A 27496-nucleotide genomic window follows, 5' to 3' on the forward strand; every position below is an offset into this window, starting at 1 on the left:
AAAACACTTAGCACATTTAGCCATTAGACTTCAATATCTTTTCATGTAAGTTGGACAATTTTAAAGGTATTCGTTTATTTTTTTATTTTGTTTTGTTTTTACATCATTGACATATCCTTCTCTTCTGCCCTTCCCAGAGAACCATCACTTATAATAAATTTAAAAGGGGTAAGAAACAACTCAGTGAAATTAAACAATACATCAAGCAGATCCAACACTACATATAGTGTCCCATATTGATAGTCTCATCCATCCTCCCATAACTCTTCTCAATCCCCCCACTCCACTAGTTTCCCACTTCCCCTAAAAGGAGGAGAAAGTAGTTCATTCTGTCATCTCTTCTTTGGGGACAAGCTTGGTCAGTCTAATTTCATAGCATCTAGTTTCAATTGTTTTATTGTTGCTGTTCTTTCCATTTCCATTTTATACTGTTTGCCCATTTCTTCCTACTTCAACCTGTCAGTTTGTATAAATCTTCCCATATTTCTCTGTATTCATCACAATTATAATTTCTTATAGCACAGCAATACTTCATTATACTCATATGCCACATCATGTTTAACCATTCCCCAAACACTGGGCATCTACTTTATTTTAAGTTCCCTGTTAGTACAAAACAGTTAGTGTTATTAACAGGGCATAGAAGATAGAAAATTAACTCCAAAGCTATGAAGATGTGGGTTCAATTGCTGCCCCTGTCAAATTCTGATTGCATGACCTTAAGTGATTTCACTTAAACTCTCAGTGCTTTAGGCAACTCTCTATGACAATAAGTTATATAGAAGGTGCTCACTTACAATAAGAGCTTTCTTGCTTGGAGTTCCCAATGCCAAAAGACAGCCCCTCTCCCAAAGGAAGTCTGTTTTCACTCCTAACTTCCTTAGGGTTATATGCTCAACACGGACAAAAAGGGCATCGATGTTTTAGCCAATACTTTTTTTAAAAAGTCAATTATATTCTAATTGTTTAACTAACACTCCAGATGTGTTCTATTACACAAAAACTTAGTGGAATACTATTGGATACCTTTAACAACAATAACAGGTTCTTAGATATTTAAGAACCGTACTTTATATATAATTATTAGTTACGTTTTACATCGACGAAATAGTTTAAAATGAAATTATTACTGTAGGTGGTCAGACTAATTTGGATTATAATTTTGTCACTGACTTTTTAAATCTATGCTATTCTTATATTTTAAAAGTTAAACAAATCTGCACAATTTATTTACTTAGATATTTTGTGTGGATAAGAGAATGTTAGGTACTTTACTACTTCCAAAGATTTAAAGAAAAATCAGTGGAAGTAATTTAGAAGGTAGCAGTACACTGGAGCAAAGATTAATTGTTAATACAAAAGTCAGCCAAGTAACAGAAAATGGAATTCTTGTGAGAATTGACAGACTGTAGAAAGTGGCTGTTTTGCTCTATTTTTACTGCCATGACCTGAAATGCAGCTGTTTATCACAAAATGAGGCAAACCTTTTTCATCTAAAGGACAAATAACAAGAAGGATTGCAAAACTAATCAAAAAGCAATAATCCTGCAAGTTGAAACAAGTTCACCTGCATAATATTTTGGAGAATTTTTTAAAGAATGTGCTTACTGTAACCATCCAGTAGAAAGTTAACTTGATGATATTACTTCTTGAGGAATGAAATTAAGTTTATTAAAAATGTAAGACTCAAATATACATTACAAAAATTTATTATGCATTTTATTATAATTTTAAAGTTTTGGAAATTAACTGTTCTTTGTAATTGTTTCTATAAATAAAATGTTTATGACAAATTAATATACACATACTTCAAAACAATTATCCTTACACTCCCATATCATTTATCCTAAGATCAAAGGTATACAGCTGGAAGAAAGCTTAGAGGTTACTTAGATCAACCTTCTCATTTAAGAAAATTGACATCCAACTGTCACACAGATAAATGGCAGGGCTCGGATTTAAGCTCAGGTGCCATGGCTCCAAGTTAAACATTACAAATTCATTGCTTACTGAACTTTCAGCATATGAAAACCCCTAGTTTATTTCAGAAAAAGTAATGCTTTCTCTCTTATACTTTATAAGTCAATTTTTTGGGGCACCAAATATTCATATTATATCTCACGAGACTGAGGCCAATTCTAGCCTGTCAAAATCCTTTCAGATCCTGACTTGGTTATCCACATGTAGCTCTTTCTTCTAGCTTTGTGACATTTACAAATTTAATGAGCATGTGTATGTAAGAAGAATTTAGTCATCCTTTTTTAGAGTTTATTTCTCAGGATCCATGGCCATGGCAATATCTAGTTTCCAGGTGTTAGATAATAACTCCTTGAAGAGCCCCAAGGATTCTAGATAGTAATTCCTAGAATCATAGTGATAGTCCTACCGATATAGGGGTGACATAATGTGATATTTTCTAGGTGTGCGCAGAATGACAATATTGTTAAAGTTAACCTGTGAGCTTAACATTGGCAAGGTGCCTTCTTGGTCTATTGCCCTATAAAGCCAGTGGGCACTGGTCAGTGAATGGGGAATTCCTAGGGGAATCCATTTGGAATATGGGTAATGCTTAGAGCAATGCATGTACGTACCTCAACCTCCCTCCACTGAGGTTTTTTGTTTCTGTTTTTTTTTTTTCTCCACTGAGGTTTGAGATGATTTAGGGGAGTGCACAAGTTGTGCCTGTCTCAATTGACCCAACTGAGACGTAGTTGCCTCCCTTTCATGCTGGCCCCTGCAAGAAGGGTGATTAGGAAATGCTGTAGGAATTGGTATTCCCATTATCAGCAACTCCTTTTGAGAAGAATAGACTAGAATAAAGTAAGATTATTAACCCCTCAGAAGCTGTCTTCTCTCCTTCCTGTCTGACCAGATCAAGAGTGAACTTCTTAGAGGTTGGAGTCCAAAAACTCCAGTGCCTTCTGTGTGTTATCTGTGAAACAGTATACCATACATAACGTTGTGCAAGCCACTGACTGAAATATTAAGCAGCACAAGGTCAAATGTATCACTGGAGTATTCAAGTACAGACCTACTGTCAAACTAACTTTTGATAATCACCAACTATTTGGGTCTGGCCTCCAAACCAGTTCTGTATACATCTTACTTATAACTGGCTAATCGATACTTCATCATCTCCTCCAGAAGAAGCTACTTTTATCAAAAGCTTTGCAAAAATCTAAGTTAACTGCACCCACAGTATTCCCCTCATCTACTAGTTTAGTAATTCTGACATAGACGGTTAATCTGATATGACTCGGCTCTTTGTAATCACAATTTTCTTTCCTAGATGTTCACCAACCATACCTTTGATGATCCTTTCTAGAATTTTTCCAGGGATCAAATAAAGTTCACTAGCTTTCAGTCTGTATCCCTTGTTCTTTATTTCCTAGTATGACATGGTTTTCAGTTATCTCATTTCTCTGGTAACATCCCTAAAATCACAAGCTTGTACAAAGACAGTGTTCTTCTACATGTGGCCTAATCAGCATAAAAGTACAATAGTGCCAGTAAATCCCATAATTGAAAGACAGCTCATTCATTCTCACTGACACATAAAATACATACATAGACCTATGTAGAGGCCTGTTAGGAAAATGTTTTAAATAATTTACAATATTATCAATTTATTAACAAAAGGTTCTAGTGAATACAAATTATCCTAAAAAAAGTTTCTCTTACCTCATCTAAGTCTTTAATAAAAACTGGTTTTTCCTCAAAGCCTATTGGCATTGGTTCACTGTGGGGAATTTTTACTTCTTCATACATCTTATTGTTTTCCCTTTGAATGCCTTCTGGTAAGAGCATCTATTAATATTTTAAAAAAAATTAAAATCAAATGGTTAAAATTAAAACATCTTAAGAATTGATATGATTTATATTCCAGGAATGTCAAATAATGTATCCAGATAAAATCCAGAAAGAAAATTTAAATTTAAAAAACACTATTTAAATTTCAGCAACCACACTGGACTAAGGAAGAAATATTTAAGATTACCTCTATTCAATTTAGGGGTGGTGGTAGATCAACTAATAATAAAGTTGATGAGGAAAGAAGGAAAATAAGAAAAGACACACAATTCCCATCAGGTGTGAAACCTGTTCAAAGTAAGTCACAGTATATTGTTATGATATATGAAGAACTCAAACTTCTTTTTATTATTGTATCACACAACACTTTTAAGAAATATATTAGGAGGCAGAATTCCTGACACTAAAAGTACAAAGTATATCCAAGGAGTAGATCACTTACCCAGTAGGTTTTCTAACATACAACAACCAGATGTGGGAGAATGGGAAAGTATTGTTGACTATCAAATTAAACACAAACTTGGAAAATGACTGAATAAGTATAATTGTAATTTGATCAATAAGCAAAAGTCACTGGGGTGGAGGGAGGCAGTGGGGAAATAGAGGGAGAATCAATATGTTCTTTATTAAGAAGAGATGCATCACTCAAAAAAAGTCGTATACCAAACACATACCTTTGCACCCCCAATGAATGCTGATGTTTTCATGGCTTCAGCATGAGAATCATAAACATGTGGATAATGAATTTTTTCAACATCTACATCTCTCTGTCTGTTTAGAACTGGTACACTTCGAGCATTCAGAAGTGCTTGTTCTCTATAAAGAAAAAAATGAGGCTAGGTTGGTAATTACATACATTGCAACAAAATGAATAGACAATTAAAATAATTACTTCAGATATCTCTGAATTTCAAAAGAAAAGAAATTAAACTATGTAGCAGGCTAAAATTTAAGAACAACCAAATATAAACAATGATACATTTTAGATGTTATTTTTATATACCATCAATCTATAATACATAAAAACGATGTTCTTATTTATAGTTCTGTTTTCCTCACATATAAAAATGTGAACATGCTTTTTTATGAGTCTCCATATTTTAAAAACCAAGAACTAAAATATTACAATTTCCAGGTACCAATGGATTATATATATTGTTTTTTTCTCTGCTCTAGCATTATATGACAACATGCAAAACAATATTCATTAATCTAGAGAAGAAAACAAAACTATTAATACATTTATTCCAGGCTTCATAAATCTCAAGTTAATGGTAGTTTGCCTCTAAAATCTCAATCTCTAGTCCATACAGATATAACCAATTTTGTAATTAAGCAGACCACTGCATTCTGATCCCAGAAAACTAAGTTTTCATGAAAACAGAAAAATCCCATATCTGGAAAAAATGTGAAGTCAGAAATATTTAAAATATTAAAGATAACTAAAAGAAAAAACACATACTAGCGTACACATTTATCAGCTTCTGGCCTTTATTACCTTTGCATCCTCAACTCCTTAGGATCAAAGTACATTAGTCCTTCTCCTAGAACTTCTCCATCTTCTCCTGCTCTTTTTTCTCTTCTGGCAATTCGTTTTTCTTCCCGACGATACTGTTTCATTAACTGCTTTTCTTGTTCAGACTGAATAGTGACTTGACAACCATAATTAGGTTTAGCATTTTCTCCTGAAAATTTTTTACAATTGTCTATAAAGAAAATTTATAAAAGCATGAAAGTATTTTTGAAATGTGAAACCAATTTCTTTATCATCCCACACAAAAGAAAAGTAGAATAAAATGTAAAGAAATATATCACTTAAATTCATCTTTAGGAATACAAACGTAACTGTTCACTTTCAAGGAGAGTTTTTCCACATTTGTATAATGGAGCTTATTTAATGGCCACCATATGTTGATTGCCTGTATATAAAAGAGGAGCTTACAAAATGAATTATAGCAGTTTGAATTTAGCACTTCAGAATTAAATATATTTGGGAGTCTCATTTTCAGAGATCAGAATTCCAAAATTTGTAATCAATAGTTTTACATTAAACTCCACTCAAAAATATGTTCAACACATAAATACAACTTTTGTAGCATATACACACACACACATACATATTTGTGTATGGTGTATTTGTGTGTGGCACTACTCTGCAAACCTTTTAAGTGCCACAAAAATGTAAGCTATATTAAGTATTATAATAATAGTTGCTGTTGTTACCTATATGATCTACATAAGCAAGTCACTTAACATCTCTGGGGCTTAACTTGCTCTTCTGTAAAATGAGGGATTTTCAGCTTTTTGGGCCCCTTATTGTCCCTTCCAGGTCTGAACTGGACTATCTGGAACAAATTACACTTTGCTGTCTATTTTGCTTAATTACGTACAATAGTTTACTTTAATCCTAAAGGGGATTGAAAAGAATGTTGTTGTTTTTTTTTAAAACAGAATAATCATGAAATTTCTTAAATTATTAAATTCCTCATGCTAAGAAGTGAGACTCAATAATCTGTCTTAGCAGTATTAATTTTATTTTAGGGCAATATGAAGTTAATAAGGCTTTACTATGAAGGATGAGGTTATCTAAATTGCTGCATCAAATAACATATAGGAGAAAAATTAAGCATAGCATTAGAATGTGGAGAATGGTTGCCTTTCTTATTTCCTTTATCATCCAATCTTTTTCACTCTCTTTTGCACTCTCCCTCCCCTCCTCAACACTTTCTAGCCTCAATATTTACATCATGAACACAATGTAATATGACCAAAGATAATAGACATGAATTAAATGATAAATTACTCCTCTATGTAAAGTTTTATGTTAGAAAGTTTCTACTAACATTAAATATTTCATTTATATCTGAATGAACGATGATATGATCTTACCTTGAAGAACTTGCAACTTATGGTCATTTGAAGAGAGAAATCTATCCACAATTATAACTCTGTTTTGGAGGAGCTTCTCTATAAGTTCAAATCCTTCAGGTCCGAGCAGTTCAAATAGCTAAGAAGAAAACAAGCACACACATAAAGACTGTTATCACTGCAACAAAATTTCAACATAATAATACCATATGTCTCCAGAGATACTTGGTTTGACTACATACATGCTCTGAAATTCTGTCATTCAGCAGATGAAAATCAGAAACTGTATGATTAAAATTATCAAATTATTCAAGATAGACCTGCTTTAAGAAAAACTAATACACAAAATTTCATTTCATTAATTAAGTATCTTTCTTTCATAAAAACCTCTCAAGTTTCCCGCTCACATTTAAATTCATACACAGGCTTGAATTTACAAAAGAATCTGACCTATACGTAGCTTTTCAGGAACCTAACAACTACAGAAAGGGACAAAGTAAAGTCAAAAGAAACTAATGTTCACATTCTGACTGCTACAGACTATGAATGGCACCTTGGACAAAACATTTAACCTCCTGAAAAGGAAGGGAGCAAGAGGGTACCCAGCGTCTTAGGAATAAGATGTTTTGTGGAGTCAAAATCAAGTGCAGCATCTGACAGAAAATTCTGAGGCTTCCAGAAGTGTTTATTGTTCCTTCCTTCTGGCCTCCAATCTGAGAGACTTTTGTCAAAATGTTGAAATTCCTGGGATATTTTGATAATTTGTGAGGAAAATAGGGCAGAATATATGAAACAGTATTCTAAAAATCCAGGCTGTTGGACTGCCATAAGCACATAGTTTTCTTTCATTGATTCATTCAACAAAATTTTATTCAAGTTTCTATTATATATACTCATTTTTTGCCGTAAATCCACCTTGCTTCCAAACTCATCTTTTATTGCCAAGGGCACCACTATCCTTACAGTGAACCAGGTTCAGAACCATGTCATCCTCAGTGCCTCACTTGCTCACCCCACATCCATCAGCTGCCAATTCTTGTCATTTCTGAGTCCACAGAATCTCTCATGTACCTCTCCTTATCTCCCCTCCTGCAGATAATACCCTACACAATTCAGGTCCTCATTCTCTATTTTTAGATTATTTTAATTACCTTCTAAAGCTTCCCTTCCTAAAATTTCCATCCCAATCCATCCTCAACACAGTTACCAAAGTGTTTTTTCTGAAGCGTAAATCTAGCTATATCAGTATCAATGGAAATCACATGATAGAAGTATTAAAACCTTTCCATCCAACATGCAATTGAAACCTTCCATATGTGTTGCGTCATGCATTATAATGAGGACTGTTGTAATTTTCTATTTGTATCCTCAGTGAATAACACAGATGCTTCATACATAATAAACACTTACTAAATGTGTCAATCATTAGTTCATTCAATAGGAATTTCATTTGTGCTAAGGAAGATCACTTAAATGAAATATCTGGTAGTACCATTTTCTTTTCACTACTAAAATTCCACTTAACTGGATCATAAATTAAAGAATCATAACTGAAATTTATTTTCTAAACAAAAATCAGTAGTATTTAAATAGAATGTTCTTCATACAATAAAAGTCAAACCTTAGATGATATCAACACATTATTTCAAGGACAATCCAAACTTCACATTTTAAAAGCCTTTCAATATTCTACTGCACTTTGTTATGTAAATCATAATCACAATTCACCTTCATTTGGTCCTCTTCCATATCTATGCTTGCCCAGATAATGCAGGCTTTCCTAGTGTCTATTATGTGAGACATTGCATTTGATTCAAAACAAATTGTTTCTACAATACAAACAATGCACTAAAAAATACAAGGACTGCTTGCCAAAATGAAATATTTATTATGTGATATAACTTTAATATGATATTATGCTCAAAGTCCCGACTTATCTCAACTTCCCTTTCCTCACATTTATCTTCAGACTCTTCTTGTTTGACCAGACCAACTAAAAGCTGAATAATACTACATAAAACTTTACACTTTCACAGAAAAATAAGAGCCTTCATCATATGCCTTCCATCATAAAGACAATATTATACTTTCATAATACTGCTCTAACCATAGGCACTGCTTTTAAAGAAATTTCCCACTTACGGAACTGAAAATATGCTTGTGAAATTTTTGCGAATGATATACTTAGCTCAGAGTTAAAGAACAGACCATGTCAGTACAGAGTCAGAAAAAGAAATAATTTCACTCTAAAACCCAGATCTGAAGAAACATAAGTATAAACTAAAGCGTTCCTTAAATCTGAACAGGGGAAAGACCCAGAAGACACTGGAAATCTATACTTACTATAAACTCCAGAAGTACTATATAATAATAAAAAGCATGGCAAAAATGCCAATGTCACAAATGAACTGGAAAAGGAGATGGACACACTGAGAATGTAATCTTGGAAAGAGTTTCAAGTTAACTGACACAAATCCAACTGACAGACCAACTATATACTAACAGAAATTTTTTTAAACTGTGATATTTGCTATAATCATCATGAACAAATTAGTTTTTCCCCATAAAACAATAATATAGGCTGCCATTAGAGTTATCAAATGTGCTCGGAAACAATCTCTATAAAGGACTTATGCAGGAAATATGTCCCAATTTGTTTGCATGGAATCAAATAGCATCAAACATACAAATTCAGATAGAAATACAAACTGTATGGACAACATCCTTAGGAGATGCTGTAAAAGTCTACAGAGATATCTGTCCTTTTACCCATTTCTTTTGGGGAAGAAAGTATTAATAACTTGCTGAAATAAGTCATGTTGAAGCTGTTTATTTGCATGTACATCTTCTCATTGTTAGTCTTTCTTCTATTTGGGTACTGACTTTTACATTTCCAGTAACAAATAAATGGACTAAATTGACAACTGATTTTATAGTTACTCTTATATCAGTAATAAGTTGTTTCTTGTCTAGTAAGACGTAATAATTTTCATTTTTTGTGACAGTATTTAAAATTCCCTCACAGAAACTTCAATATTTTGATTTTATGAAAACAATTTAAAAATAAAATAATGCAAAAATGCACAACAGAAAGAACACTAATCTAGCTGAATACAATGCTATTTTTTTTTCTGTCTGGCACTCACAAAGTCACTATGTTGATTCAGGAACATTTCTATTTAGAAAATCTATAAGGCATCCTTTTCTATCCTTGCTTCATAGAAAATAAATGATTTTATGTAGCACATTACTTATTTTTCCCTAGGTTTCAGTTTATATGTTTATTAAAATTAAAACTGCAAAAGTCGCAAAGTTTTGTAATTTGACATTAACATATAAATTGAGGCCTAATGAGGAAATAACTAAAATACAAGACAATTAGAAGATAAAATAATAAAGCCACTCTTTTATTTTGACATGCCTTCAACTAACATTTTTATTTAAGTATTTAGATGTCTACGCCAAAATAATATAACTAATAAAATCAATTTTCCATAACACCCAGCAAATAAATTGTTAAAGTTTATTATGAGTATGAAGAAGACCTGATCAAGTTGGTTGTTTAATTTTTATTTCTTCACAAAGTCAGAAGCACACCCCAAACATAAAAAGAGTACAAACTGGAAGGGACAAAGTCAAGTAGTCCAACCACTCTATTTTGCAGGTGAAGAGACTGAGAATGAGAGAAGTTAATGTGATTTCCTCACAGATAGAATGACAAGATCCCACAGGAAAACTAACAAACATAGAGAAAGAGAAATCTAAGGCCGTAACTTCGCAGGAATATGAAAAGCAACATTATAATTCCATGTTTTATGGAATAATAAACATGGAAGAGTTGCAACTGAATTAGAATGGGGAAATTAAATAACTTTACAATGCTTCAAGTTCAATCTTCATAATTTTAAAACATCTTAAAATTTGTAGATGTTCACATACAGTTTATACAGAAATACAAAATAACTGGTTCTTAGATTATAAAATATTTGGCTTCAACTATTTGGGACTACTTTTAGTATTGCAAATGAATAAAGGAATTTTTAAAAAATATATTTACTGAGGAATTACTATTAAACACTTAAGATAGAAATAGAAAAAGCAAGACAGTCTTTGTCCTCAAGGAGCTTACATTATAAACAGTAAACAACTAACAGCTGTGACCTACCATATAGTGAACCACTTTAAATTGTTCTACTAATTTTTCAAAAATAAACTTTAGTATTACAGATCCAAAATAAGGATTCAAGAAATCAGCTTTTTAAAGTCTTTGTTACTGACTGCAGGTATTCCAGGTAGAAAAGTTTAAAAGAAAAGAAAAATAAAAACCTCCAGATAAATGTACTCATCAAATTCAATCTTTATAAATGCTGTAATTTAAACAGAACAAAACCTTATACATTTCTCTTTTCAAACTTAGCATAACAACTGTCTTATAACGATGAGCGGTATCATTTTAAGATTACAGTAATGACTATAAAACAAAAAAAGACTACTTAAAAACTATTTCATTGATATACTCTTATAGGATGACATATAGCAATATGTGGATATGTAAAAATGTAAACATTAGGAATGATTATTTTAAGAATTATTATTTTGATTAAGAAAGATTATTATTTAAAAATAAGTTTTTAAAATTTGTAATCTTTTTGGAACTATGTCTTATTATAATCATAAAAAGTAGAACATATTACCCATGCAATATTTACATTATTCTTAATTTGGCTCATGACACAGAACAATTTTAAATATTCGCAATTTCAATATTAAATTCTTAAACAGTAAAAGAATGTGACCATAAAAACTAGGGCCATACTTATTTTCTCTTAAGAATAATATACTGTAGATGGTTGTTATACTTAAAGGAGGTAGATGAGCTAGACTCATGATTTTTCAGAATATCTAATGTCTATTATTTATAGGTACTTAATCTAGCAGACCAATTTAACAAAACTGAAACCAAGGTCACTTTAAAACTTAATTAAGACAACTTGCAATGCAACAATTATTTATTCCCTGTATTCCATAATTAATTAGATATAAGGTTAAAACTAGGTATTCCACATGCTTAAAACCTCAGACTACAATGTCCTTTAAAATACAAATAAATTGATAATATTATGATCAAAAAACAAAATGACTAATTTTAGTTGATAGCGATCATTACAAACTGAAATATTTTAATGGATAATATTTAAGGATGAGAATAAACCTCTATGGCAATGCATTAAATTATAAAGAAAAAATAAAATGTCTCCTAATGTAATATAAAAATTCGTATAAATAGAAATTAAAGAAAATAAGGAAAATATCAGAATTTTAAATGGATGAATACTTACAGAAAACTTAATAGATTATCACTGAATGCCAGGGCTAACAGAGACCTTAGAGATTGCCTAAATCAGCTTTTAGATCAACATTTTTACAAATGAGAAAACTACAGTCTAGAGAATTTAGGTGTCTTACCTAAGTTCATATAGTGACAGCTGAGATCTGATTCCAAGTCACCCAACTCCAAGGCCAATTAGTCCAACTGATTCATACACATTTATTTACAAAATAGAGGCAGTTAGGTGGGGGTAGTGGATAGAGCAGTGGACCTGGAGTTAGAAAAACCTGAATTCAAATCCAGACTCAACTAGCTGTGTTAACATTTTCCAACTTCATTATATACACAGATATAATAGAGTCAAAAGTTCGATATTGAGAAATGGGTTGGTGTATTGTTAATGTATTGTTAATGGAATGGGAATATCTTTCCCATTCATTAATAGGCCTATGTGACCTGCTTACATCACATGGAAGCCTGAGTCACATGAGTTCAAGTCACATGAAGCAGGAAAGGGTGAAGCAGGAAGGGTCAAGCAGAGCTGAGAGGAAGTGAAACAGAGCAGGTAGAGCTGGGAAAGAGATAAGCAAGCATCTAGCTGTTAGTGAGAGAGGGAATGATTTTGCTTAAGGAAGTTGGTTTGTGGGAAGGCTTGATAACGTGTATAGACTTCTTGGTTACCATGACAGATCTGGCTTCTTGGCGCTTGAATAAATGTCTTGGTTCTGTCTTCAATGAAGACAGTCTGTTATATCTTGCAATTCAAACCTGGAACTACATTGGCATATTCATAGCTGCCACTGTAGGTATGGTCTTGGTGATATACTTGGGTCACAAAATATAAAACCACTACTTGGAGGCAGAAAGGCTCTACAGAAGGAAATGGCTATCCTGGGATGGGAGGATTTACCTTTTTACTCCCTAGCAAGAGAATGGGCTAAAAGTACAAGACACTGAAAATAGGGAACCAAGGTTATAAAAGGAGAACCAGAGATTTAGAAAGATGTTTACAAGGAATAACAATAGAACCAGGGAAAGAAACGGCTGGGGTGTGTAGGAGAGAATGGACCTTATTGACAAGTTATGACAAATTGCTGGAGGAAAAGGTTCAGATGGAAAAGGAGTTAGGTGGTTTGAATGAAAAGCTTTCTATGCTCCAATATTCGAACTTTCCTTTAGAAGAGCAAGCTAGAAAGTTTCAGATGGTAGAAGAAAAAGCTGTTGTTGGTTTGGCTCACAGAGAGAGGCAAAAAACTAACAAGAAGAATGTGCATGCAGTCCTTGCACAGGTTAGGTCTACCTGGGGCCCGACACCTGGAAGGAAGATGTGTGGGAGAAAAAAGAAACAAAGTTAGATGAGGAGGCTTCTATGAGCGAAAACGTTCACCCAATACTAAGAAGGAAGGAGGACAACCGGGGGTGGGGGTTGAGGGGGCACCAAACAGTGTTTAGGGGGATAACTGAGGATTTTATTCAGTAGGAAGTCATGGATATTTTGAGTTGGTTCAGCCAAAAGATGAGAAAATCTTTAGTTATCTTGGATGGTGAGAATCAGTGATGAAAGGGGTGGAGGAGTAGGGATAGACAACATAGATTGTTGAAATTCACAGGCATTAGAATCCTTTTGTACAGCAAGCTTTTAGGGATTACCATATGCAAGGAAGTAACAATGGAACTAATCTGTTGGCTTTGGTTACAGAAAGATGCAGTAAGCAATATCCTACTGACTCTAGATGGTCTAGTGGGGACCGACCCTGGTATACACTAAGAGATTGTATGAAAAAGGTTAAAGGAAGAGGTAATGAAAACTGCCATATGCCATAATGGTCAGAGACGCTGCTGCTTATCATAGTACTCCATTAATGGTTCCTCATAGAAATATTGTGAAGACAGCTCCTCCTTCTTATAAGCACCTAATTCTGACTCTACTAATTGGGGAAATAGGGCACCCTCTTTTGGAGGTGCTGGATGAGATGTCACTTTTAAGTGACTTAGGAGAATGGGAAAAAAATAAATTTCCTAGAGAGAGAACAGTAAATAGCCAGCAGATTCAAAGTCAGAAAAGATTAACAAGGAAAGAATTGTTCATTGCTCTACTATGAACAGGGATAGATTTCAAAAGAATAGATGGTATTACAAGTAAGGAACTTCATATTAGACTGAATAGGAAAGTAAAAACTATCCCTACAGATTCTCCTGAAACATTGTATCCAAGTCCATCACACCTACAGGAAGAAAGGAAAATGGCCAGGCTCTAGCTCAGATTAAAGAAAGTACAACTCTAGCCAGAATGATGACCCCAAATCTGCAAATTAGAAAACAGCAAACAAAAATGAATAAGACTATGATAGTGGGTTCATGAACTCCGGCACGGCTGACCCTCTATCTATCCTGCTTCTAGTTATTATCTCCTTATTTCTTTTTGGCTTTTTGTCTGTTCACCTTGTTTGTCAGCTTTGTTTCCTGCAGGATTAGCACCCTCCATCTGTAGATGCCTTGACTGCTTAAGTTGGATATCACCCCCTGTCCACAACTGTGATGTGTCATTCCTGGACCTGGTGTCTACCAAGCTCCTGATGCCAGTTAAAGAACTGACCCTTCGAATTGGACCTCTTGGGACTTCCAATTTCAGCAGGAAGCAGTTATAGACCTTTGCCCTCTACCCTAAGTGACTTTGGGCCCCATTCTACTGGGGGGAGGAATCATAGGGTGTTTGTACTCAAATCCCACCCTAAGATATTGTTTTATGTGCTTACTTTGTGTTATCCTTGTTATATTGCTGTAGAGTTCTACGGATACCAGTTGTCCCATTGACCTATGTAATGGAAATAAAAGATTTCGGGGCTGAATGTATTGTTAATGTATTGTAGCCTGAGTCACATGAGTTTAAGTCACATGGAGCAGGAAGGGGTGGAAAAGAAAGGGATGGATCAGGAAGGGTGAAGGAAAGCTGAGAGGAAGTGAGACAGAGCAGGCAGAGCTGGGAAAGAGAGAAGCAAGCATCTAGCTGTGAGTGAGAGAAGGATTGATTTTGTTTAAGGAAGTTGGTTTATGGGAAGGCCTGAAAATGTATATGGATCTTTTGGTTACTATGATGGATTTCTTTGTTACTATTATGGATTTGGCTTTTTGGTGTTTGAATAAATGTTTTGGTTCTATCTTCAATGAAGAGAGTCTGCTATATCCTGCAATTCAAACCTGGAAATATGCTGACATATTCATAGCTGCTGGTGGGGGTATCACTTTGGCGATATAGTTGGTAAGAAAATATTAAATGAAATTGTGTCCAAGAGAGGAATTAGTAAAGATAAAAGGAATAATTTTTTTTTTTTGTCACCAAAACTAAGCAACAGAATTCTGGTAGCAATTAGAAAAATACATAATTTACAGGTAGGTCGAATGTGGCAGTACATAAGGCCTCTAAAGCAAACTATACTATTTTGAAAAGTTGCATGATTATTGCTATTTGTGCTACAATCACAAAGAGCAACTATTTCAAATATTCTTAAGTTAACTAAATTAATTTTTTTCCTACTTCACCATTTATGCATAAAATCAACAGAAGAGTGCCAAGATGACAAAGTAGCAGGAAAAAATACAGAGAGCTTCCCACCAAAGAAACAAACAAGAAAAAAAAAATGAAAAAAAAATCACCTACTCCAAGCAAATCAAGAAATCATATCAGACCAAAACTCAATGGGTTAAGCCAAGAAAAATAATCATGGTGAGTCATTTTTTCCAGCCCAGGGAGACAGAGAAGCTTGTAGACACCAGGGAAGAGGTCTGGCTAGAATCTTGGGGCTTCTTGAAGCGCTCCAGTGCAGTACATTAGGGCAAAAAGAGATACCATACCTATACTAGGAATCACCTCTTGAAGGGTGTGGGAACAGGTGCCAACCAGCAACTTTATCGCATATTTCCTGGTTCTTGCTCACAAATCCAAGGCAGAATGGGGGAAGAAATTGTGCCTACAGAGAGTTCTGGGACCAGGGTCAATTATATGCCCTAAGTGATGTACCAAGAAAGGAATAAGAAGCAGCTGTTTGGTCAGACCCCTAAAAGCAAAGCATAGTTTCAGTTCCAACTTCTAGCTCATTCTGAAGCTTCAGAGGAATAACCATGGTAGGAATCCCTGACCAAAAGAAACACAACAGTTCTATCACTTTGAACCTGAGGAGATTCATAGATGGAAGAGAGTCCAGCAGCAGTTTACTGTTGCTCAGACTTAAACTCAGGCCAGGAACTTGCAGAGCTGAGACCAGGGGGGCAACGGCCATGGTTCAGACCACTTCAGAAGCACTAGAACCTTGTAGGTCCTTGGAGACATCTGTCTCTGGGAACCTGGAATAACAAAACACTCAATACTCCAGGAAAGCAACAACAGAACCAGAGGCCCAGATTTTCTCTCAAGAAGTGCAGAGAGCACAGAAGTACCATCAAGTCCAAAGTCAGGAAGTAGAGAAGAAGAATGAGTAAACAACAACCAAAAAACAAAACAAAACAAAACAAACAACAAATTCCAGTACAAAAAGGTCTTATGATAAGAAGGATGCTCAAGATACAAAAATGGCCTGAAATATCAACAAGCAAAGCCTGAGCATAAACTTTAACTAGAAGGTGAAAAAGAGATGAAGCAAGAAAGTTCAAGATGTTTTTATAAATGAAATGAGAGTGCTAGAGAAAAAATGGAAAAGAAATGAGAACTATGAAAAAAACTGTAAAGAGAAACAAGAAATATTAAAACAAAGTCAAAAGACTGGAAAAAGAGAAGAAAATATAAGGCATTTCACAGCAAAAGCAACTAGCCTAGAAAACAGATTGAGAAGGAAAAATGTAACGATCACTGGATGACTTCAAAGCCATAACCAAAAAAGAGTGTAGACATCATGTTTCAAGAAGTCTTAAAAGAAAACAGTCCAAGAAATCTTAAAAGAAAACTTAAAAGCTTTCTTAGAACAGAGAGCAGTGTGGAAATGTGGAAATACAGCTCTCTGGTCACAATGTAAAAGACATCCCTAATGAAAACTTACAAGAACTTATAGGTCAAATTCAAGGCTTCCAGGTCAAAAGAAAAACTACTGCAACCAGCCAAAAGGAATGAATTGAATTATGCAAGAGTTACAGTCAGGATCACACACAATTCAGAAATTACCCCTATAAAGGTATGGAAATCCTAGAATATGATATGCCAGAAGGCAAATGATATACATAGGCTTAAAGGCAAGAACAACTTACCCAACAAAACTGAGTATAATCCTGCAGGGAAAAAATGGACCTTTAATGAAACAGAGGATTTACAAACATTTCCTGATAAAAACATCAAAGCTGCAATTAAACAATGAATTTCAAACATAAGTATTAAAATATAAAAAAAATAAAAACATGAAGAAATAATAAAAAAGGGACTAAACAAAGATAGACTGCTTACATTCTAACATGAGATGATACATGTGTCCCCTCTGAATCTTCATCATCTAAGATCATAGAATGAGTCTAATTAGACAGAAGACTTAGGAATGGTTCTTGATGATCTTAAGAGAAGACTACCATGTGAAGGGTGGGAGTAGGAGTGGGAATAAAGACTAGGGAAAAGTATCTCACATAATCAAGATGTGCAACTGTAAGTCCAAACAAACAGAAACGGAGAGAGCAGTTGGCACTTGAGCCCCATTCTTGCCTGAAGTGGCCAAAAGAGGGAATATATATGTGTGTGCGCACACACGCGCACACACACACACGACTTAGAGTTAGGTACAGAAATCCGCCTCACCTGAAAGGAAAATAGGAGGGAAAGGGGAAAAGGAAGAATTAAAGAGAGGGAAGATTAGTTCTATGCAAAATAAACTAATTAAAAAAGCACAAAAATATTTATGACCTCTTTTGAGGTGGCAAGGGTATATCCAGCAATTGGGAAATGGTTAAACAGGGTATATATAAATGTGCTGGAATATTATTATAGTATAAGAAATTAAGGTGATTTCAAAGAGACCTGGGAAGACTTGTATGAACTGATACAGAATGAAGTGAGCAGAACCAAAAGAACAATTTACACAATAACAATATTGTAAAGCCAAATATGCTTTATGAAAGAATTGGGAACTATGATCAGTGTAATGTTCAACAATCATTCTAGAGAACTAATAATTAAATATACTACCCATCTCCTGATAAAAAGGTCTAAGACTCAGCATTATATGAGGGGCTTTATTTTTCTTTTGTTCTCAATGTGGGACTGGAAGGTGGCCTTAAATTAATAGAACATCTTGTAACAACCTGGAATGGAACCTCTAAAGCAAAAAATGGATGACACTGTCCTGCCAAAAATTACAAACCTGGCCAAGGAAAGCAATGATAAAAATATTCTACTATGATTTGGAAAGCATCAAAATGGATGCTTGCCATAATGGAGAGTGTTGCATTCAGCATCAGAAGTAAATTCAAATCCAACACCCAACACTTAGGAGTATGATTCTGGACAGGTCACAACCTCCTGCTATCTACTAAGTCATTCCTAGCTGAAATGTAAGAGCAGATTCTTAGTGTATTCATACAAGGATAAAGCACTATGCTGGGCTGTGGGGATATAGAGACAAGAATTAAAAAGTGACACTGACCCTCAAGGAGCTTACCTTCTTTTAGGTAAAAAAGGAAAGAACTGGTTGCCAATATGCAAGCAAGAGAAATATTAGAACTAAATGATGATGTCATTCTGAAGTTCAAAAAGTAAAAGAGGGATACCTGGAGGTAAATATATATCCTAGATTTTTAATATTCTGAGAAAAGACAGTTGGATCCCATTGTCAGTCTTAAGGCTGTTGATTATGAGATATAGGATGCTCTTGAAAAGAAACTCATTCTATATGAATCCTGAATAATGTCAGAAAAATGGAAAGGAAAGAAGCACTGAAAAAAATTGCTCTGCTGATGAGCTTGAAGTTTTTTAGAGTGTAGAAAACACAGAAGTAAGGCATGTAACCAGAGATAGTAAGAGCATTGGGAATGTTAAAACATAGCACAAAGTGAGTTTTTCAAAAACTAAAAACAAAAAAGAACCTCTTAAAATGTATATCTAAAAAAGAAACAATGAGGAATGGATCAAATTACTGCCAGAAGGAATCACTACTGTTATACTGTTATACGATGACTGCGGTATAAGACCAAACTATACAACTGGTTTGCTTCTGTATTCTCTGGTTAAGGTGAATGTTGATAAAATTGGAGAAAGTACAATAAACATGATAAAGGAGGAAATGATATCTAAGGTAAGAAGAAAGTAATCATTTAAAATTAACATCTTAAGTGGAAGATAAATGACATCTGTTTGCTATTTCTAATGAACTTAAAAATATCCTGAGTCACTGTTATTAAGTAATTTCAGATATCATTAATAAAGGTGAGGTACCCCCCCATATAGGCAAGTATTAAGCCAATTTTCAAAAGTAAAGAAAAAGTACATTATTGAACTTACATATTAATGAGCTTAATACTGATCACTAACAAAATCCTAAGCAATATTATTTAAAGGTTCACTAATAATACATTTGGAATTAGCTAAATTTTATTTTTTAATTGCACTATTAGGTGGATAGACCAGAGAACATTTTTTTAAAAAACAGTACATGATTTCAGCAGGACAGATGTATGAAAAAGTCTACTGCTGGACTCTGCCTTGATGACTGATTACTTGGTGCATTATATAACTAGGCATCTAGGTGGCAGAATAGACAGAGCTCTGAACCTGGAGTTAGGAAGAACTGAGGGTAAATCAGGCCTCAGACACTTATTAGCTGTGGTGAACCTGGGCAAGTGACTTAACCGTTGTTTGTCTCACTTCCCCCATCTGTAAAATGGGGATGATGACAGTATCTACTTTCCAGGGTTACTGTGAAGCTAAAATGAAATATTTTTAAATCATCTTGTAAATCTTAAAGTACCATATAAATGCTAGCTATCATGACAGATCTGGGGTTTTCTGAATAAAGTAACCATAACTTAGAACCAATAAAACATACTGCTACTTAAAATCTCAGAAGCACAGAGCTTCAAGGGATCATAGAGGTCACACAGCTCAACCCATCCCTGAGTAAGTACTACAACATAACCATGATGCAGTCATCCAGTTTTTACCTAAAAGACTTCCAATGAAGTGCCTGGCCTGACCCTTCTGGACAGCTTTCCTGAGCTACTGCTTAACATTAAAATCAATCTGTTCCACACAACAATTCCATGACGGGATCATCTATAGCATCAGATTTTATTCCCAAAGGTTTTGCTTTCACTCTCAGTTCCTAAGAGAAATATTCAGGGAAAAGAAGCTCTGCTCAATTATCCTGTGCCAAAGGACTATATTTGATACAATATTACTATACCTATAAAATGTAGGCTTTAAGAGAACCAACAGGCACAAATAAACTCTTTGTCTTGAGTTTGTCCAGCTGGCCACAAACTAAGGTTCATATTTCTAACTGGCTTTAAATTGGCCTGACTTCTCCACAGCTACCCCAGCACAGTGGCTGGCTAAGTGGATTGAAGGGTAACATTAATTAGCTCATTAAACAACCACACTATAGTGTTAATTTAAAAACAATGTATCAATCTAGATGTTTAAAGACACCTGGGCTATCTTTAAAGAAGAGATGGGCAAAACACAGGTCTTTCCAAATAGTTCAACGGCAATCATATAAGAAATGGAGTAGATTGGAGAAGTTTCTTCAAACTTTTAGCTTAGGTATCTTTTGAATATGTTTACAGAATCCAGGTGTCAGATTTGAGAAATTTAGGAAGAGGTTGCCTCCTTTTAGGTAAGTATGAGCATTAAGACTAAGGAATTTGCGCCTTATCAACATGTTTCTACTTTGAATTGCATAAGTAGGATCAGTTTAATAAAAAACATAAATATATAATAAATAAAGCATTTTAATTCCCAAAAATTTCAGTCATGGTTTTCCTATTGTGTCTGTGTACACTCAAAAAGATCTGATTTCACCATTGTAAACACAGCATGGTACAAGAAGTAGACTTTTCCACTAAACTTGGGAGTCGTGGGATCTGAATTCAAGCCCAAGGTCTGTCACTTACATCCTGTTTCATATTAAGCAAGTCACCTAACCTATCTGGGCACCCATCTCCTCACCTGCAAATGAGGCAACTGGATTAAATGTCTGATGACTTCCCTCACAGCCCTAGATATAAAATCCTAGCTCTATGTTGCTTCACAAGGCAAAGTATGGAAATGATAGGAGGGCAGATTTTAGCTCAACGTAGGAAAGAACTTTTTAACACTTAAAGCTGCCCCAGCAACTAAATGAAGAATTAATCAAAAGAGATATTTAAAACATGTTACACTGACCCTCTATTAGAGATACTATAGAAAGAATCATTATATGAAAGCCAAAACTGTCTCCTTAAGGTCACTTTCAACTCTAAGATAAATTGGTTCTAAATGCACTAAGAATAAATCTGAATCTAAAAAGCTGACTGATGGAAGCAAGATGTTCAGACAAATGATAACTGTTTCATTTCTGAATAAAAGGAGAGGGAATAAGCCTCTTTTTGTAGCCCCAATGGTCAGCACAGTGCTAGGCACACATAGCTGTTCAATTATTTCAATCATGTCAGACTCTTCATGAACCCACTTGGGGTTTTCTTGGCAAAGATATTAGAGTGGTTTGAAAATTTCCTTCTCCAGCTTATTTTGCACATCAGGCAAGTGACTTGCCCAGGGTCACAAAACTAATAAATGTTTTAAGCCAGATTTGAAATAAGAAGAATCTTCCTAACTCCAGACTTGGCACTCTATCACCTGCGCCACCTAGCTGCTCAACTTGGCACATAGTAGGAACTTAATAAATGTTCACTGATTGAAAATGTTCATTGAATTATATCAGAATATTGGGTGGAGGAAACATTATATTTATGCTACTTGTAGGAATGCAGTTGACATTCAGTTAAGAGGTGCTAAAGCTGTCATTCAATCAATAATCTCTAATTGAATGGAGATGACCAAATTAGAAATAAATTAATGTTTCCTTTTCAAACACTGAGTGAATATTTACTTATCCTTTAGTGGATTCATGATCACATTGCTATAAATACTTTCTCTGCTGATGCAAACTGCAAACCAAATCCTGTGTGAATCTTGTCCACAACCCTTCTAGTCTCCCAGCTTTAAAACCCTGGCATTGTCATTACTTCTTCATCTTTACTCATACCATATGTCCTATCAGTTATTAAATATTTCTGTTTTTATGCTGTTACAACATCTCTTGAATCTGTTCCCTTCTCACTAATCACAAAGTCACCCCCTAATTCAGGCCCCATCACTATTCACCTGGACTACTGCAATGGCCTAACTCATCTCCCTGCCTTAAGGGTCTCCCTATTCCAATCTACCCTTTACCTAGCTGGTGAAGTAATTCTTAAGTACAGGTCAGGTCAGGTCAGTCATATTTAAACACCATTGATCCCCTATTGTCTCTAGGATCAAAAATAAATTCATCCAGCTTTGGAAAAGCCCTTCACAAGCAGGTTCCAACCTATCTTTTTAGCCTCGTTATATATTACTTCCTTTCCTGAATGCTATGATCCAATCAGAAAGACCTTCTTACTATTTTTTCTTCACACACAGCACTCAATATTCCATCCCTAGGCCTGTACACTAACCATGGGATAAACTCTAAGTTGCCTTTGCTTTAAAGAGTCCCTTACTTTCTTCAAAGTAGCTCAAGCACCACTTCTATCTTTCTTGACCCCAGTCCACTCCTAACCGTTTAGTGACCTCTACTTGTAAACTAACTTTTATTTATTTTGTATTTATTCTGTGTATGGTGTATATATATTTATCCCCTATGATGGAATGTAGATGCCATTTGGGCCTATCGTTTTTGTCTTTGCATCCTCAGTGCCTAACAGAGTATTTAATTGAAGGCACTTAATAGATGCTGGTTGTTAGACTGATGTATTTCCACAACTTCTCTGCAATGGATCTATGAAATGGGCTGGAACGCTTCCTCTTATGCCTTTTCCATCTCACTCTTTCAATGAAGCAACTGGCTTTTCCATTTCTTATCTCTCATGCTTACTACATGACTAGCCTTTTTCAAACACATATACCCTCAAAATCAAGTAGTAATACATTTTTAGGCCACAAGAAGTCACCAACAGTAAAATGCCAGGGCCTACTTATGTCAATCATATGTTTTTTCCATTGCCTTTTAGGGATTATCTATTATTTTTATGATTCCATGATTTGGATATTGTCTAATTTTTGCCACATGGAATCTTTAGATCATTAATGTTAAAGAGACAGCCTTTTATAGCAGTGAACAGCAGTCTGGAATTGCTGAAAGACTGCTTGCATGTGATCCAGCCCTGTCATCTTTTTCTTGCTAAATATTAGGCACGGCTTCCTAACCATCTGTTGAGCCTATACAAGATAATTATATTGACAGATTAAGTGAGCAAGTACACATATACCTGGACAACACAAATTTTTCATTCATTTTGTTTTTTCAGTGTGAATGGCTGGGCAATCTTTTCCCCTGCTATAGATTTCAGTGAAGAGGTTTTCTAATGTCCTGTTCTATTTTGCCAAGGCAGCCAGGTAGCACAGTGCAACCAGGATGCAGTCAGGAAGAAGCCAAATTCAAATCTGATCTCAGATTCTTACTATCTATTAAGCCTTAGACAAGTCACTTATCCTTTGTTACCTTACTTTCTTCATTTGTAAAATGAGGATAACAGCATCTAACTCCCAGGATTGTTGCAAGGATCAACTGAGATAATAATTGTAAAGTGTCACTGTGTCATCAGGCACTTAGTAAAAAAATACATAAACATTAGCTATTATCATTATAATCTACAAACAACAGAGAATCACATCATTAATAAGTAAACCTCTAAAAACCAGAAAAAAACACAGAAAGCAGGACAGCTTTGAATGTTACGTTTATTATAATTAAAAGGAAAAATAAGTTGTACATAATAGAGAGATTTGTAGTTTCATGTACAATTCTCTTTTTCTGTTCTACTTTGTATACGGAAATGCTCATGTTAGCATTTAGTTTAGAATTTTAAAAAATTAAGAAATCTTACTTTTTGTGGAAACTGAAGAGTATATTTCTACAACACTAACACCTTAGATGAGTATTTTTTTCCCATTTTCTACCTCACTTGATATTAATAATTACTAAACAAAGTTATTTCCACAGAGGTACTAGTGCTCACAGAGGCTTGTATAATTTTAAGGTTGTACTGATACATCTTGCTAAAGAAGAATCTTCATTACTCTTTGTGTTCTAAAGAGTTAAAAAGCTTTCTTAATGTTTAAAAAAAGCACAGAAGACCTTATATTTTCTTTTTCAAACAGTCGCAAGACAGTAATTGTAATCTATGGTGGAAAATAATCTGACCAAACTTGCCTATTTTTGTATTCTGCTCTCATAATAACCAAAGTTCCCTCTAGCAAAAAGCATCTTAGGAGAAAACAAACCCACAAAGAGCTCGGCTTAAAGCCAGTTAAAACAGATTTTCTTTTCAAGAACATTCAAGAAGAAACTGGAAAACAACAAATAAAAAATGAAGTCAATCTACTGTTTTCATCCTAATCTAACTTCATAATTAACAACAGTGGCAACACCACACTTGAATACTTCTACCTTAGGACAATGAGAGTAGCAATGGCACTTAAGATGGTTATATCATAAATTAGAGGAAGAAATGATCTCAGAAGACATCTAGTACAAGAGGAAACCAAGGTTCAGAAAGATTAAATGGCTTGCCCAAAATGATTGTCAGAAACGAAATTACATAAGGGGGGAGCAAAAAAATCCTTCCAGGAAGCAACACAATTTTAAAGGAACTTAAGAGATGATTTTTTTCAACATCTCTCAAAGGAAAAATTCCAAAAGAATAGAAAAAAAGAATAGTGATTCTACCAAACGTTGACAGAGAAAACATTAATAAATGCCAATTCATATAATTTCTCATCTCTATAACAATATGCATTAAGGGTAACTTTCAAGCAAGTATCTTTTATATAGCTTTCTAAAATTGGAACTAAGGTGGTATTTACCGATCAGAGAATAGCTAAACAAACTACAGTGTATGAATATAATGGAATACTATTAACATACAAGAACTTACAAAAAGGATCAGTATCAACTGATGTAAAGTGAAGTGACCAGAACCAGGAAAATAGTTTGTAGAATAATAACATTTTAAAAACAACAAACTTTGAAAATTTTAATAACACTGATCAATGAAATGACCAATCATTTTCTGGAGGACTAATATTGAACTATATACTACCGGTTTCCTGGAGGAGACTCAAGGTGCTGAGATACAAGAACAATGTAAAAATTTCTTTTACTTGATTGCGGATGTTTGTTACAAGAATTTTTTCCTCTTATTGTCTTTTCAATGTAATTAACTGAAAAATGATTTCAAATTTATAATATTTTGAAAAATCTTTATATTCTAGTTTTTTGAAACTAGGGTCATTTTTGTCATTCAAATAGCTAATAACAAAATATCTTTCTTTAAAAAACTAAAGTAATATTTTTATACTTAGTTATATATTAAATGAGTTGGCTTGAGAAATGAACTTGAAGGATCAAGAAGCATCTTCCACATAAGTTGATGCCAACAAGAAATGTCAAACTACAAATGACCAAAAGAAAAGTGTGCCATGTGCACAAAAGGAAATTGAATCCTATCAACAAAATTCAAAATTCACTTGCCACAGAATCAAAGTTGGAAGGGATCTCAGAAGTGACCCAGTCCAAAGGATACCTAAAAAAGAATCCCCTCCCCACCCATATATTACACAAGTGAATATGCAGCCTTTTATGAAAGATCTCTAAATCTCTATGGTAGCCCCCACTCCTTTTGTACACTACTAATTCCTAGCAAGTTCTTCTTTACATCAAGCCCAATTTACCTTTTTTGCAATTTCCATCTATTGCGTCTATGGAGCTAAGCAGAATAAGTCTAATCATTCTTCTATGACTTCAAATCAAAAGACAGCTATCATGTTCCCTGTTACTCTTCTCTTCAACAGGTTAAATATTCTCATATCCCTCAACAAATCTTCATATGGAATAATCTTAAATCACTTTGCCATCCCAGTTTCATTCCTCTATATATACTACCTAGAGTTTATCAATGTCCATCCTTGAAATGGGGTATCCAGAACTGAACACAATACTCCACATATGAACAGATAATGGCAAAATACAGCGAGACAATCACTTCCCTCGTCTTAGACATGATGTCCCTCTTTAAAAAAAATCCTCAAATTGACTATTGATTAGAGAATTAGTGAATTAAAACAACGCTGAGGTACAACCTCACCTATCAGATTGGCTAATATGACAAAAACAGGAAATGTTGGATGTTGGAGGGAATATGGGAAAAAAGGGACACTAATGCACTGCTGGTGGAGTTATGAACTGATCCAACCATTCTGGAGAGCAATTTGGAACTATGTCCAAAGGGCTATAAGAACTGTGCATACCTTTCAATCCAGCTACTTATCCAATCTTAGCTACTGCTAAGTCTATACCCAAAGACATCCAAAAGAAGAGAACAGGACCTGTTTGTACAAAAATATTTATAGCAGCTCTTTTTGTAGTGATTAAGAATTGGAAATCGAACAGATGCCTATCAACTGGGGAATGGCTAAACAAGTTGTGGTACATGACTGTAATGGAGTATTATTGTGCTATAAGAAATGACAAGCAGGATGATTCTAGAAAAACCTGAAAAGACTTACATGAACTGATGCACAGTGAAGCAAACAAAACCAGGAGAATGTTGTATACAATAACAGCAATATTGTTTCATGAAGAACTGTGAATGACTTGGCTATTCTCACAATACAATGATCCAAGACAATCCCAAAGGACTAATGACTAAGCATATTATCTGCTTCCAGAAAAAGGAATGATATAGTTTGAATACAGACTAAAGTTTGCTATTTTTCACTTTCTTTCATTTTATTTTATTTGAGGTCTTCTTGTACAAAATGACTAATATGGAAATGTTGTTACATAATTGCACATGTATGGCTTATATCTGATTGTTCATCCTCGCAGGGAGGGGGGAAGGGACAGAGGAAATGAAGGAGGGATAGAATTTGGAAGTCAAAACTTTAAATAAAAATATTCACAAATTGAAAAAAATATATAGAAGAAAGTAATGGGCAAAAACAGAATTCAGAGAAAGTATTTTAAGTCTCTTCTTCCCTCTGGCCCTAAAGACCTTGTTTTTAAATGCAATACTTCCAATGAGTTATTTAAAGAAAAGAAATAGATATCTGGAATTATGAAAAAAAATTCATCAGACTGCATTATGTCTTTTGGCTGCTACATTAACTTGCTATTATTCTACTGAGCTTCCCAGCTCACAAACTTTCACATTCCTTCTCAAAGAACCTGTGGTTTGCCCACACCTCTCCCATTTTTACTTAAGAAGTTGATTTGTTTAAAC

At 34.4% G+C, this 27496-nt stretch overlaps 1 protein-coding gene across 4 annotated transcripts in view; it reads right to left on the bottom strand.

Annotated features, from left to right (window-relative positions):
* ASCC3 (activating signal cointegrator 1 complex subunit 3) overlaps nt 1-27496 on the bottom strand; it is a 400644-nt gene that overhangs the window by 327856 nt on the left and 45292 nt on the right. For all 4 annotated transcript variants that reach the window (XM_072642929.1, XM_072642932.1, XM_072642930.1 and 1 more), the window contains 4 exons: nt 6700-6817; nt 5309-5516; nt 4485-4626; nt 3682-3807 (listed from right to left, as the gene is read on the bottom strand). In XM_072642929.1, the coding sequence (XP_072499030.1) occupies nt 3682-3807; nt 4485-4626; nt 5309-5516; nt 6700-6817 (594 nt within the window). The remainder of the gene's footprint in view (nt 1-3681; nt 3808-4484; nt 4627-5308; nt 5517-6699; nt 6818-27496) is intronic.

This window comes from Notamacropus eugenii, chromosome 2 (assembly GCF_028372415.1).
Source record: "Notamacropus eugenii isolate mMacEug1 chromosome 2, mMacEug1.pri_v2, whole genome shotgun sequence".
Taxonomy (NCBI): Eukaryota; Metazoa; Chordata; class Mammalia; order Diprotodontia; family Macropodidae; genus Notamacropus; species Notamacropus eugenii.